We start from the raw sequence: 15955 nt of genomic DNA on the forward strand, positions 1-15955 counted from the left end.
TGTGTTAACATTTGAATTCATTTATTAGCTACCAAATCTGCTCTTGGATCTGATACTGTCTAATGCTGTCATGGCTAATAGTTTTGGTAATTAAAATTTGCTTCATTCACTAAGCTAACATGTTCTTTTACTTCATGATTTGGAGGTTGGACCGTGAAAGCTAACATGGAATATAGTCATCTAATAATAAGAAAAAACATAACAGTTGCTTGCTATAACCATTGCAATTATTTAACTAGCTTATGAATTATTAGACTGAAGACAAGGGCATCTGCTGCAAGTAGTCTTCTGGGCACTTGTAGTTCCAGGTGCCTTGTTCTTATTATTATTATTTGCACCAAAAATACATAATTTTTTCATCTATGTGGGGAATGAATTTTCTTACAGATTTCAATGAATTTTTTTTTCAGACAAACAGCCCCACACACTCGAGTCCTTTCCATGGAAATGATCCATCAAGAAGAACCCGATGGGTGCGCGCCTGGGTGTGGTGCTTCAGTTTCTGAGCACCCCATGATTCCCATCCAGTCACCTGGTCTCCAACTATTTTGTTTTTCTAGTTCAATAACAAAGAGGTAGCATTAAACTGCCAAACAAAATAAAGTATCAAATAAACAAAAACATGAAATACCTTACATACTCCGACAGCATTTATACGCAGTTCATTATGAAGCGAAGTCATTTTTATAACCCAACGTGGGTGTCACAATAAACAATAACAGAAACAATGAGTCAAAAACTGGAGCCTTGAGATTTTTCTACTGTCAAAAACTGACCTACCTGTCTACCTAATGGAACCACAACTAATGGATGCAACCTTGCACACACCAGCTGATGTGGTTAACGGAATATCTTTGTAGCAGGCTACCAGGTCACTGTTAGTTTGCAGATCCACCTGTAGTGTCTCCCAGACCTTCTTCTTAGGGTTTAGGACATCATCAGGTTCACCTTCAAACCCTTGAAATGTAACTCTCTCTCCAACAACAGCGGCTGAGGGTGGATCAACCAATTCAACCTACCATATCACCAGCATAGGTAAAATTAGACCAGCAATTAAAAAAACATTTCTGCAATTAGATGCAAGGGCTGCTTTTTTGTCATAGGTGCCATAGCTCATAATACATATCCATTAGTAAGGTTGGATGACTTCACACTTGGAAATATAACCTCAGAAAACTGTATAAAAGATGCAAAGACAAATGAAAAGGTAGAGATCAGTTTACTGACCTTTGTGTGGTCACTATTGGAAGCAGCAAGAACCATAGCCTGCGACTTAATGCCCCTCATGGATGCTGGCTTTAGGTTGCAAAGGACGCAGACCTTACGATTCTGCCAAATGATCAACTTTATGAGCAGCCTAGCAGACTGGGTGACATTAACTAAAAACATAAAAGGTGCATCAAGTTATTAGGATCTTCGGTAGCAGAGACATACCTGCATCTCCTCAAGAGGTATATATTTGACAAGTCCACTAACAACCGTTCTACAATCTCCTTCACCCAAATCGATTTCTTCCACATACAACGAATCAGCATCAGGATGCTTCTGAACTTTCTTAATTAGGCCAACACGGATATCAAGTCTTGTGATGGAGATTTCTGGTTCAACACTACCCTTTGATTTGGCTTCAGAAGCAGGTTTTTTGGCCTGTTGCTTCTTCCCACCACCAACTGTTACATCAATTTTGGTAAATAATAAGGAAACAAACTTTCCAACAATTATTCTTAATGGATGCCACTTGTGAGAGATTGCAGGCAGGTGCAAAGAATCAAGTTATTAAGATTTTTTTTTTTTTTACCACCATATATGACTAGGTTCAAATTACCAACCATCAGAACTAATCAGGTGAGCACAAGGCTGCAAGCAAAATACAACCTGAAGCTTTTTTCTTCAGTTGCTCGGCAAGCTTGGCTGCCTTTTCAGCTTCATCCCGCTCAAGTCTATCAGCCTGACTTCCAGCAAATCTCCTCCTGTAGTCCTCCACTTCTTCATCTTTCTGTATGGAAATGAAATTACTTAAATTAGTAGCAAGCACAAAGAAAAGTTAGCATCATGCTTCATCTTTCACCCCTATTCCCATCAACATCAAAGCACAAGCAACCACATGCAAACCCCTGCAAAATCAAAACCACACTCAGACATGAACACAGGTAACTATATGTGGCATAACATATTATACCAGTTCCTTGAACAAGGGCTCTGGAGTCCCAATCTTGTGCCCAGCAGGTAGGATCTCCCAAGGTCTTTTTGCCCTATCCATATCGCCTTTCTCGTCACAAAGTGAAGCTTGTTCAAGAGGCAAATTAAGCTGCTTGAAGACCTTATATCCAATTTAAAAAATAAAGGAAAAAAAACAACTCAGCACATGAAAACAATGAAAGACATTCACATGAGTGCTGCTAATAAACAAATAAGGTAGCCAAGTCACCTCAACAGAGAAAGATGGTATGAAAGGTTCCAATAAACATGCAAGAAGATATACTAGACCCAATGAAGTCTTTATAACTATGGAACAAGAAGATTGGTCTTCCTTGTAAAGCTTCCAAAACTGGCTTTCCTACAAGGACATAGAATAGAAATCAATTCATGGCCATCTCCAAACAGCAGAGACATAATAAAACACACACCTAAAGCTTTTGAATCCAAATGATCATAAGCATTCCAGGCTTACTTGCAGATAGGCGTTCCCCTCACTAGAAATGCTCATTGCAGTTTTCAATCCTTGCTTTAACTTAACCTATAAATTTCAAACATGGGTGTCAGGATGGTGCTAGTCACATGTAACTATCCTGCGAAACAATCATTGGCCGATACCTTCTCCATGGCTTCCAGGTACTGCTCTACATATTTACCTACTTCTCCAGCCAATTTCTTTGTCAAGGGATGGGAGTCTGCACCTGGAGCATCTGGAATGATAGAACCATATCCCAAACCTGTAGATCAAAATAGCCAGTCACTATGGTCTCAGGATACCATGCCAGTGCCTTGCTACACCAGAAAAATGCATCAAACGTGAATGGCGGGTGGTAAAACACAAAAACCGCTACAAGAATTTATGATCCCTCAAGAGCCTAGAGAATCTGTTTAGGACTAACTTGTGTTCCCAATCCTATTTTGGCTTGCATGCTTCTAGAAAAACTGAGTCCAGAAGGGTATTGAGCATCTTAGATGGAGAAATGGCCCTCACACAAATTCCATAAACTATCCTGCTTTTTTTTTTCAAAGACTTTCAAAAGAAAATGAAGGAAAAACACACAACTTCTCGATGGTGGTCCAAGTATTCTATTATCATGAGGAGATGGTTCTTTGAGAGAGAAAAAGGCCAATTCTTAAAGGTATGACAGAGGGAAAAACTTTCAAAATTCAAATGATAAGAAGTACCAATATTGATAATTAAAATCAAACAAATAAATAATCCTCCTATTGGCAATAGAATTCTACAATTCTCTTCCACCAACATAAAATTGTCACTCTGATGCATTCATCAAGACTTAAATTTTGCTGAACAACAAAATAGTAAGAAACCTAAATATGGAATTTCACAAAGCTGATCTACCTGGTGGTTTAGCAAGAAAGCTCAGAACTCGATTAATAAAGTTGCCCAAATTATTCAGCAGCTCGCTGTTAAGTTTTGCTTGCAAATCAGACCATGTAAATAGTGTGTCAGACACCTAATTAAGACAAACACATCAAAATTAGCATTTTATTATTGCATGATGAAATATTCAACTGAAGAATGAAAGCATTGTTGGCAACAAGAGGATTACCTCAGGCCTATTGGTTAGCAGATAATATCTCCAAACTTCTACAGGAATATTTGTATCCTTTGCATCATTTCCAAACACTCCTACACCCTTACTCTTGGAAAACTTCCCTGCATTACCCAACTAACTTAACTTAGAAAACTCAAGATGGTCAAAAGCAAAAGGCAGCATCTTAGTAAAGGATGATTATCCTATGAGTTTTCTTTTGAATGCATGAAAATTCACCAAGTATTGCATATTGGCTAAATTATGTCGATGAAACATGGTTGACAAACCTGCTTCATAATTTAAGTATTCAGTTACACTTATAGTCTTCATCATGGTCCAATTTTCGCCTGTTCCAATAAGTGTCGATGGAAACATCACCTGAAATAAGAAATGCATAAGCATTTGAAGAAGTGAAACTTTACAGCAGTACTGTAAGGAAACCATGCATATTGAGAGCAATTTTCTTGCTCAACTTAAAAGTACAATTGCGAACCAAAAGGAAACATTGAAGTACAGAAATAAATGGAAAGTTCTGAGATTGCAGATGTGCCCATCAGATTTCAAGTAAAACCAAACAAAAAAGAGAGAATATAACAATCACATCAAATGAACCCAAAATCACCAAGAAATAGGAAGTTTATAACAAAAAAGAAAATCTCAATATACAAATTTTTCAAATGAAAAATTACACGAGATTAAAACTAAAATTTAAAAATAATAATAACTTCCATCTGCAGGTCAATAATTCTGAAGGATAGTACACTTACAGTGTGGAATGGTACATTGTCTTTTCCCATAAACTGATACAGCTCCACATTATCAGGATTCTTCCACCACTTCTCCCAATCAGGAGTGTAGCAAGAAGTAATGGATACATATCCAATAGGAGCATCAAACCAAACATAAAACACCTACCAATAACACAATATGAAGTTACATCATAAAAATCTAACACCATGTTTATGTGCATATTAGTCATGACAAAAAGAAGAAAGAAATGCCAGCAGCAGAAATTTCAGCATGGTTTGAAAAAAAAAAAAAAAAACCACATCTTTGACAGAATTTGAATGGGATAAAATGGAAAGTGATACTAAGCAAGATTTCTAACCTTGTCCTTAAATTCATCAAGTGGAACTGGAACACCCCACTTCAGATCCCTAGTAATGCATCGTGGTTTTAGTCCTTCTTTAAGCCATGCATTCGTTGTTTGAATGGCATTTTGGCTCCAAGATCCAGCTACTGACATACTCTCAATATAGCTTACTAATTTATCCTTCAGCTGAGGAAGCTCAAGAAACAAGTGGTTCGTATCGCGGATTCTTGGTGTATTCTTACATTGCTGTTCACATATCAGATCAAAATATATACATAAATACAACATGAAATCACCAGAGTCTAGCAACATTATTGCTACATGAGTGGAAGAGGCACAAACTTTTGTGATCCCTTATTTGCTACTTCTTATTTAGGAATTAACTCGGGGGGGAAATGGTGGTAGCCTAGAAAATTCCTTCATTGAATACCAGAGTCGACTCAGATGTAAGATTACTGAGCAGCAGTTAAGTTATCCCAATATCAGAAGGTCCTTGTCCTTTTTCCAATACCAAAAGGATACAGTGTCATATGGCCTTCTAGATATTTGCCGTAGCACTACGTTATGCAATGCATTTCAGTCCAGGATATCCAAAAACTAACAGAAAGTAAGATATGGATAGAATTATATACAATGGTTTTGCTAAAAACACAGGAAAGAAAGAAAAGCAAGAGAAAGAACCAATCTCTCACCTTGCACCTGGGATTTATTAACTCGGTTGGATTCAAAAGCTTTCCACAATTTTCACACTGATCTCCTCGTGCAGAGTCATAATTACATCCTTCTGTAGGACAAGTACCTTCCACAAGCCGATCAGCCAAGAATCTTTCACATGTATCACAGTACAGCTGTATAAAGATAATAGTTACAAACATTAATCAATTAACCACCCAAATAACAAAACATAGCTCAAATTTAGACATGGTACCATCGCACAAAATAACACAAACGAACATACCAGTGAAATAAGCCGTCACTCATAAGACCATACCTGTTTCATTGTATTCTCCGAAAGCCAGTTATTATCTAACAATTTCTTAAAAATTGCTTGACAAACTTCAGTTTGCTGCGGACTCGACGTCCGCCCAAATTCATCAAAACTTATATTAAACCATTTATAAACCTCCCTATGAATCGCGTGATACCTAGAAATCCACGACCAAATTGAAACTCACTATAATAATAATAAAAAAAAACTCAGCTAATACATAAAAAAATAAAAAAAGAAGAAAATTACTTGTCACAAATTTGTTTAGGGGTAGAATTCTCCTCCATGGCTTTAGTCTCAGTCGCAGTCCCGTACTCGTCAGTTCCACAAATATAAATCGCATTATATCCTCGGAGACGACAGTATCTAGCAAACACGTCAGCACTCAGCACGCCTAACAGCCAAAGCGGAACCGGAATCAGAAAAACCAAATGAGTTCCTTAATCAAGCAGCACAAAATCCAAAATTACTTACAGCCGATAATGTTGCCGAGATGAGGGACGTTATTGACATAAGGCAAAGCACTGGTTATCAATATGTTTCGCTTTCCCGGGATCGGTAGCCTCTGGACCGGCCGATCGAGATCTCCCATGATTGTGATAGCTTAGCTGCTGGCTAGGGTTTTAGTTCTGTGTTAGCGATTTGGGGTTTCTAAAAGAAGAGAGGAGTCAGAATCAACGAGTGGCTACAAAAGTAAGCCAGCATGGGTAGGGTAATGCAGAAATGAGTGGGGTTTCAGTAATTTAGCTTTTTACCCTCGGTTTTTACTTGAAAATTACGAGAAGCCGTTACGCGCATGCTTTCACAGGTCAATAACAAAAATTTAACCACGAAAATGATTTGGAAAATAGTTTTCTTGTTTCATCCCTTCTTTTTTTATTTATTCATTGGTATTAAGCTTGATAATTGTATTTAAATTTATTTTCTATAAAGTTATTATAGTGTCAAAAATATGTTATGGTATTGGGTTGATTTTTGATCTTACAAAAAATAACTTGATTTTATTTCTTACAAAAATAAAAAATAAATAAAAGGATCAAAATTGATAATGATGAGAAAATACAATATTTTTTCCATCCATTGTTCATAATGTGTCTTTCTAAAAACTCTTGTACTTTTTTTTTGTTTTTAGTCTTTTTAGTTTTAAACTTTTAAATTTTGATCCAAAATTTTATTTTATTTATATTTTAATTCATGAGTTTGAGGGAAAAAAAAGAGTCATTAAAAAACAACACAGAAGATAAAAAATAGTTGGTTGGCTAAATTCCATTAACAAAATAGCCAGATTTAGTATCAATGTGATCCTCATGACAAGATGAGCATTATTGAGGTGTTTGTTAGCTTTCAAATTGCTAGAAAAAAGGTGGGGTAAAGAAAGATTTTTTTATGTAATTTTATGGTTTTGATTGATTTTAAAGGTGTTTTGAGTCGAGAAATTAGTCTATTAAGATTTTAAAGGTGTTTATTATGTGTTTTTAGGTAAAATTTGATTGAAAAATGATGTTTTTAATCCAAAAAATCTCAACCTGATTTTTTGTTCAACCCTCTGAAGCTCAAAATATAGGCAAGTAAATGACACATTATCTGTTTTTTTAAAAGAAAAATAAAAAGGCCAATGTTGTCATCTATCCATGCACGGAAAAAAAAGAAAAAGAGGGCTAGGCACATGAACTTTCTTTCCACTAAGACAAGCATGCAAGCCCATCTCTTTGGCTTTGACCCTTTGTAAACTCCCAGCTAAATTTTTCTTGAAATATTAAAATTTTAATTTAAAGATAAAATGGGTTAAATAAAAATTAAGAAAATTGAAATTTAATGTCAAGGGAAAAATTAAAAAAAAAAGGTGTTGTGACAATAAATAAAAGGGAGAAAATAAATTAAAAACTTTAAAACAAATTAGGATTATATATAAAGGAGGGATTAAAGTATAAATAAGGAAGAAAACACATATAAAAGCCATCTCTCTCTCTCTCTCTCTCTCTCTCTCACATGAAGGCTGCCAGTAGCTAGAACAAAAAAAAGGGAGAAATATTGAGTTTTTCTTCAAAAATATTCTTAGAGAAAGCACAAAATAATTTAGAAAATTAAAGGGGGATTGAGAGAAACATCAATCACCACATCTAAATAAAATAGATAAGTGAAGAAAATCAAGGGGAGATTAGTGCATAGTCACAACAACAAGGGGTTTTAAGGGAGATCTAAAAAAATTTGATTGGTTGAGATTTGAAGACTAGATTAGCATTTGGTAAGGAGTTCTAAACTTAATCTAACAATTTTGTATGAAATGAATAACAATTGAGGTAGAAATTATGAAATTAATGTTAGGGTTTATAGTGGAATTCTGGAGAAAATGTAAATTGATCATAAATTAATCAAATTGAGTTATATTAGGTTGTGTTAGGTGTTAAATATGGTAGAAATGATGATGAAAGTCATAATGTTTCTAAGGGTTTAATGGTCGGCCGATAGGAGACCTAATTGCATGTACTAAAATTGTGTTAATTGTTGTGTTATAAATTGATGTGTAAGTTATTTGACATGTTTTGGAAGAATAGGAAAATATAAGATTATATATGTTTAAAATTTAATGGTGTAATTTGTTGGATTGATTAAGTTCTTGGGGAATTTGTATTAGAAGTCATATTATTAGTAATCCATTGATGAATTTAAGGCCAACCATGAATTTTTAAATCATGGGTGGTCAGCCATGCTGATGTAATTGGAGAAGTTTTGGGATCTGGGTATGTTTTGGTGTTGTATGGTGTGTTGAATTTTAATTATATATAAAATGATTATGATTAGTATAATTACATTTGGATTATGACCATTCAAGTTGAGTGTTGATGTATAAATTCTTGTTGATGTGTTTAGAAAGATGTGTATGTGAAATTCCTATGAAATTGATGAGTTGAATTAGTGATCACAAAGTGTTTGATAAAATGTTAGATATAATATTATTAATAAAATATTAAACATTAGAAATTGTTGATGAGAAGTTAGAGATTAAAATTGTTGACGAAAATATTAGGGCCTTAAAATAAATGTGTGGGAAGCCAAAGTGACATAATATGTATTAATATTAAATGAATGTTTGGGTTGGAAGGAAATGAGTTTTTGGGAAGGCAAAGATAGCAAAATAGGTATAAGTGAATCAAAATAACTGAAAAATGATTTGGATTGAATACATACTATGTATATTGAGTAATATATGTTGGATGTAAAATGGTAGTAACAAAATGTGAAATTGAATATCAAATACAAGTTGAAAATATGAGTAAAACAAGAATTTAAACTAAAATGAGAGTTGAATTGATTAAAGTAAACTTAAAATAATATTATGTAGAATGAGCATACAATGGAATATCAAATACAAGTTTCTCAATGATGGGACTAATGCTCGATAATGAGCGAAAGAATTAGTTTCCTAGTGATGAGACTAATGCTTAGAATAGGCGAAGGAATTAATTTCCTGATGATGAGACTAATGCTAGATAATGGGAGAAAATATTAGTTTTTCCGGTGATGGGATAAACATCGCTGAAAGACATAAGGGGTTAGTTTTTCCTAATATTGGAACTAACACCCGATATTGAGAGATGGGACTAGATTCCTGTAAATGAAATTAATACCCGGTAATGGAGAAAATAGTTTAGATTTTCGGAAGCGAGATTAATACCTGCACATAGGTGAAGAAAAATAATTATCCAATGTTGGATATTATTTGAAAAGATTGGGCTTTAGAAAATAAATTGCTAGAAAAAATATGATTTATTAAACTAATAACAAACAAGAAATCTTGATGTGGTGAGTGAACAATGTAGATGAATAGAGATATTGTGTTGATAAATAAATTGGAATAACTAACAATGATGAGTTACGGTGTATAAACAATATTTCATGTGTATTTATGTGTGCAAAATAGAACAAGGTACATTAAATCAACAATAATTTTTAATTTTTCTTTAAAAAAAACGAATTAAATTTTGGTTGAAGCGAGTGAGTTGTGTGTGCACTCGTCAGATCATTAGAGCCAAACTAGGTCATGTCCTACCTAGTTTACATTGAAATTTAGTCTTGTTTAAAGGTCAAGTCAATGAATCACTATATTGACTTGATGAGTTAAGTTGAGTTTAGTGATATTACATAAGAGTTCTTCGTAACAACACACAAATAACTAACTAGTTATCCTTGAAAACTTTATGAGACTCTAAGATTATTGTTCAACATGAATATGTTAATAAACATTTGTAAACTCAATAAAAAGAAAGAATTTTTGTCAAAATACATAAAAATTGTTCCAATAATAGTTTGGCTTTCAATAAAAAAAGAGAAATGAAAAAAGAATATTTAAACAACTTTTACATGGTAAGATATGATATAACTTTGGTGTTTTTGTTATGCGTCACCTCATAAAATACTATTCAATGTAATTGTTTTTTTCAATTATTTTATATCTATATTTTTCCTCTAATTTTATCATTTTAACATTTGGTTTATTAAAGATTGACTTTTCATGATTTGTTGTAGTTTGGTTTCTCTATAGTTTATCCTAGTCTTATGAACTGTGTTGTTGGTTTGAAGGGTTAACTCGACTGACTCGAGTTTTTTTTTTCTTAATTATTAGTTTTTTCAATTTTATCTTTCAACAATAGATTGATAGAGAATTGAGCTTCATAATTTGTTTTGATTTGTTTTCTATAGGGTTATCCTAATCTCATAACTCGGGTCGTGAGTTTGACAAGTTAATTCGATTGACTCGATTCTTTTTTTTAATTGGTATTTTATTTCAATTTAATCTTTCAACATTGGATTGATTAAGAATTAGGCTTCATGATTTATTTAATTTGTTTTCTATAAGGTTATCCTGGTTTCATGACTTGGTTCATGAATTTTAAGAATTAACTTGGGTAAACTCAAGTCATTTTATTATAGTTTTTTTTTTCAATTTCATCCTTCAATAATAGATTGATTGGGAATTGAACTTCATAATTTTTTTTACTTACTTTCTATAGGGTTGTTTCAATCTAATGATCTATGTCACAGATTTGATAGGTTGACTCAAGTTTTTTTTTCAATATATTTTCTATGAGGTTATCCTAATCTCATGAGATTACCCTAATCTTATGACTTGGGTCATGAGTTTGACAACTTAACCCAAGTTTACTAGAATCATTTTTTTATCTTTTTTTTTTAAATTTCATCATTCAATATTGGATTGATTGGAAATTAGATCTCATAATTTGTTTCAATTTACATTTTATAGGATTATATTGGTTTTACGACCTGTATCGTGGGTTTTCTAGGTTGACTCGGGTTATTTTTTAAAATAATTTTTTTTCAATTTTATCATATAATATTGGGTTGTTTGAAATTGAACTTTATAATTTGTTTCAATTTACTTTATATGGGGTTATTATGATCTCACGATTTAGGTTGTGGATTTAGAAGGTTAACATGAGTTGATTCAATATGTTGTTGTCTCAATATTTTTTTTTAAATATTTTCATGAATTTTATTTGAGTCAAATTATATTTTTATCAGTTATCCAAATTACATTTGGAACTGCTAAGTTGACAGGTGACATCAATTCAAACTCTTCACAATTTAATTTTTTTTTCTACTAGAAAAACATTAACAACACTTGAATATATTTTTTATGTTTTTTTTTAAATTGATTTGATTCGTAGCGTAATGCGTGCCAACGATCTAGTAAAAGATACAAAAAGACCTAAATAAAACGTTATAGCAATTTACAGTAGCTAATTTTATTTTTGTATTTTCATCCTTAATTTTTTTTTAATTGCAGCCTTTTATGTTCAAATTAATGATCAATTTATTAAAATTTGTTAAAGAAAAAACAAATTCAATAAAAAATAACCAAAGTGTAAAACAAGAAGAAATTTCATGGCCGGTCTTAGATTCACTAGAAAATTTTTTGTTTAGTTCACATACTTTTTTTTTCTTACTCTAGAGTCCCTTTAAGTAAAACATTATAACAATCCAATGTAGCTAATTGTTTTTTTCATTTCCATTCTCAAACTTTTTTTTTTTCAGTTATAGCCTTCCATGTCCAAATTAATGATGAATTTTATTAAAATCTGTTAAGGAAAGAACAAATTTAACCAAAGAGGATCAAAGTGAAAACATAGAGAAATCCCATGGCCAACCTCTAATTTCCTAGAAAAAGATTTGTTTAGTCCACATACTTTTATTTTTCTTACTCTATAGTCCCTATAGTTTTTATAATTTTAATTTTGATCTAAAAGTTTATTTTTTTTATTATTTTAGTCAATGAGTTTGAAAAAAAATAGAAAGTCAACTGAAAATAATGAAGGATAGAGAAACTTGGTATCAATGGATTCCATTCGACCAAACAAGTTTGATGATAATTTTTTTCCCTGTAAACATGCTCAGAATTGTAGACCAAGTTCCATTTATATTTTTTGATTAAGTTGATTTTCAATTTTTTGAGTGGTTTTGGATAGGTAGGTGGTTTACAAAGGTTTTTATGTTATTTATTTTGTTGAAAATATATTAAAAATGAGATTTTTTTAACCAAACCCTTCTAATTTTCCGGTTACACAATAGTAACTGAATTCTAGATAGTCAAGGACCTATCATCTGCTTGATAAAAAAAATAAAATTACTTTGGGTGTTTTGTGGTTTGGTAATTTTTTTCATTTTACAACAAAGCTTTTAAATATTCTAGAAGAGTAAATTTTTAAAAATAATAAAAAAATAATAATACCCAATATATATTAACATTACCACATAATTCATTCTCTATCTTCATGCTAACTTTCTCTCATCTCACATGCTCTCTATTAAACATAAATCTAAAAGAAAAATCTAAACCTAAACCTTTTGGATATTGAGGTCATGGTAACCATACCTTGAGCACAATGTGTGGGTATTATCCTTTCGCCTGTCAAATTAAATTTCACATTTCCTTTATCTCTAGAAACTTGAAGGTGTTCCAGGACATTTTAAATCTTCGGTCTCCTCATGATGTTTCATCAAATTCAGGATTTCCAAGTCAATAAAATTTCTATACGAAAAACTCAATGACGTGAATCCGCAGGATTCTAAAAACATCTAAATGATTTTATTTATTAATAAAATAAAAATTAAATGAGAATATAATAATTTCATAAAAAGAACAATAAAAATAATAAAAAAAAATATAAAAAATAAGACAAAAAAGTCAATTACTATTAACTTTTTATACCTTAACCCAGGTTATAAGACCGAAAGTATTATATATAAAAAAATCATGAGGGTTAAAATCACAAAAAAACAACATAAAAAAACCTCAAATAAAAAATTACAATAAAAATAATGAGTGTTAAAATTATAATAAAAAATAAATCAAAAGGCAACAACAAATTTTAAATTTGAGAGTGAAATTGAAAAGAATAAAAAACATTAACAAAAGGACAAAAATCAAAAGAACAAAGACAAAAAAAAAAAAACAATACACAATAAACTTGGATTAAAGGGTGAAACTAAAAACAATGAAACTTTCATAAAATTCAAGGGAAAAAATATAAATAATAAGAATATGCATCAAAACATAATAAAAAAAATGAATTTATAAAATTCTTCAATGTGTTTTTTTACGCTAAAAAGAACTCCTAGATGTAAATCGAAAAACTAATGCACGCATCTAATTAAACAATCCAATAACCATTGTGTAAAGTCATGAAAAAAAATCATCAACAATAAACAAAAATGAAATTGAGAAAACCAAGCAAAAAATAAAGATCAAGATATCCAACATCACAATACAAGTAATTTACCTGGTTATATTTAATGAATTCCTCTATCAAAATATATTTGTAATAGAAAAACACATAAAATTTGTAATAGAAACCAATACACACATAAAATTTATTGAACAATAATTAAAAAAAACAATGCAAGGCTGCACATATGAAAAATCTTATAAAAAATCAATATTTAAAAACAAAACAAATTTAATCTATATAAAATTAAGAAAAAATCACAAATGAATCGTATATATATTTCTAAAATTAAATACACTTAATATCATTTAAAAATAATCACAATCTAATTAAAACATAAACCCAAAATTTATTTGAAAAAATATACACAAATAATGCATTATTTTTTAAAAAACTTAAAATAAAAAAGGATCAAGCCATGCTCTGTTGGGCCTGGTAAGTCATGCGTAACGTCTGGCCTAATAAAGCAATGACTAGCACATGGGCCTTTATTTGTTTTTTAAATTTTTTTTGCACCCCAAATATTTCAAAAAAAAAAAGAATACGTCACTTGCAAAACCCAAAATCTAGCCACTACGGTGGCCGGAAAAATGGGGTCCTTGATTTTTTTACTCAAAATCTCATTTTCAACCCATTTTTTATCCAAAGCACTTAGAAAACACCCTAAAGACATTGTTAAACCAATCCATGGTCACCAAAAAGCTAATAAACCATCATAAAACCCGAAATGCACCTGAAACAAAAATTCTTCCTGAGTTTAGATCTGTTATTTTAGGTGTTTTAAGGTAAACAAACACACATCTGTAATCCCTCTCATCATATGGAACCTTTTGACACAAAAATTAACCGTTTTGGTGGCTGAAATTTTCCCTAACAACCACTTTCTCTCTCTAAGCCGGAATCCGACGACTCCCTCCCTCTCCTCTCAACAAAAAAAGACTAAAAAAAGAGGAAAATAAAGTTAGGTATAAAAATATATTATCTTTAAATTTAAGGGACTGATCATCTAATATCCAAAAATATTAGGGATTAAAATGAATATTTGAACAAAACTTTCAACCCGCCCCCCATGTGACCCGGAATTTTCACTTCAGACCTCAAATCACGCAAAATAAAAGTTTGAGAATCAAAGTGAAAATTATAAAAAATGCATTGCTGCAATACATAGTGTGTTGTGAGAAAGTGCACAGTAATTCCAGTACAGTGAAAAGATAATGCCTTTTAGTTATAATTAATGTATATTGTCGTCTAAACAACTCAATTTGAAATGTTCAAAATCCATCCAATCTAGGTTGTTGGGTGGCTTTGGTTTTGTGAGGAGATTGAGCAATATGTTTCTGGTGGCTGCATATTGGAGGAAGAAGATGACAAAGTGGATCTTACAATAGTGTAGAAGATAGAAGAAAGGGAGAGATGCAGTGCAGATGGTCGGTCGTTCACAATGAGAAATGATAGGAGAGAAAGATTCTTTGGTGGCATTTTTGTTATTTTTAAGTTTAAGAGCTATAAAGTCATTATTTTAAATATAATCACAATCTTGTAATTAAATATATATATTTTTTGTTGATTTTTTTTTGCGTCAATTACTAAAGATATAAAGTGTTACACGTCCTTAAATTTCAGGTTGTAAAATATAATACTAAAAAATTTGGTTGCAAAGTGAAAAAATAACCAAACCATAAAATGCTCAAAAAAAAAAAAACAATGCATCCTTCACTCCCAGGACAATATTTTCCTAGAAGAAAACTAGCCTTGCATAGGCTTTTTAATTAATGTTTTTTTAATCTCTTTTTTTTAATTGATTTTATTGAATTAGCTTTATTTTTTAAATAGTGATTGATTTTTTCTTTATATTTTTGCAAACAATTTTCGCAATTTAAATCTTGGTTTCATGGTGTTTTTGGATCAAAATTCCCAAAATAGCTCAAAAGACACTTGAAAAAAACCTGAACTCCTGCATGGAGTGACCAGGAATATTTAGGAGAAGAAGATGACGACGACGACCTGATAAATTTAATTTAAGAACAAGGAACATTTGCTTATTTAGAATGTGTTGGCAGTGTGGTTGCGAGTATTTTTCAAATAATTTTTCATGTCAAAATACATGCTAATGATGTTTTTTTATTTTTTAAAAATTATTTTTAACATCGGCACATCAAAACAATTCAAAACATACAAACCATATTAAATTTTAACAAAAAAAAAATTCAAATTTTTTGAGAACGCAGCCCCAGCCGCGTTCCCAAACGAGCCCTTAATATCAACCAGCTACTCTTTACTCCATCCAGAGCATTTATTTATCTACATAAAAATAAAAAAATAAAGAGTAAATTTTTCTCCAGCATTGCCGGTAGTTGTGTCTGGAAAATGAAGAGAA

General features: G+C 31.6%; 1 protein-coding gene across 1 annotated transcript; it reads right to left on the minus strand.

Annotated features, from left to right (window-relative positions):
• Positions 1-581: 581 nt before the first annotated feature.
• Positions 582-6535, minus strand: LOC133671289 (probable methionine--tRNA ligase). Its single transcript, XM_062092015.1, has 17 exons — positions 6308-6535; positions 6083-6227; positions 5837-5990; positions 5538-5693; positions 4861-5091; positions 4520-4663; positions 4040-4130; positions 3768-3874; positions 3557-3671; positions 2815-2933; positions 2672-2737; positions 2429-2557; positions 2180-2320; positions 1876-1996; positions 1435-1670; positions 1228-1329; positions 582-1015 (listed from the first exon to the last, which is right to left on the minus strand). The coding sequence occupies exons 1-17, from the start codon at positions 6423-6425 to the stop codon at positions 785-787; spliced, it is 2406 nt and encodes an 801-aa protein (XP_061947999.1). The 5' UTR covers positions 6426-6535; the 3' UTR covers positions 582-784.
• Positions 6536-15955: the final 9420 nt, after the last annotated feature.

Source organism: Populus nigra, chromosome 13 (assembly GCF_951802175.1).
Source record: "Populus nigra chromosome 13, ddPopNigr1.1, whole genome shotgun sequence".
In the NCBI taxonomy this organism is placed as follows: domain Eukaryota; kingdom Viridiplantae; phylum Streptophyta; class Magnoliopsida; order Malpighiales; family Salicaceae; genus Populus; species Populus nigra.

What these genes read in the sequence shown, in the direction of transcription:
- LOC133671289 (XM_062092015.1), bottom strand. Translation starts at nt 6,425, where the DNA reads ATGGGAGATCTCGATCGGCCGGTCCAGAGGCTACCGATCCCGGGAAAG. An exon ending in TGCTAACCAATAGGCCTGAG is followed by an intron (nt 3,672 to 3,767) that starts GTAATCCTCTTG and finishes TGTCTTAATTAG; the next exon opens with GTGTCTGACACACTATTTAC. An exon ending in CCAATAGTGACCACACAAAG is followed by an intron (nt 1,016 to 1,227) that starts GTCAGTAAACTG and finishes GTGATATGGTAG; the next exon opens with GTTGAATTGGTTGATCCACC.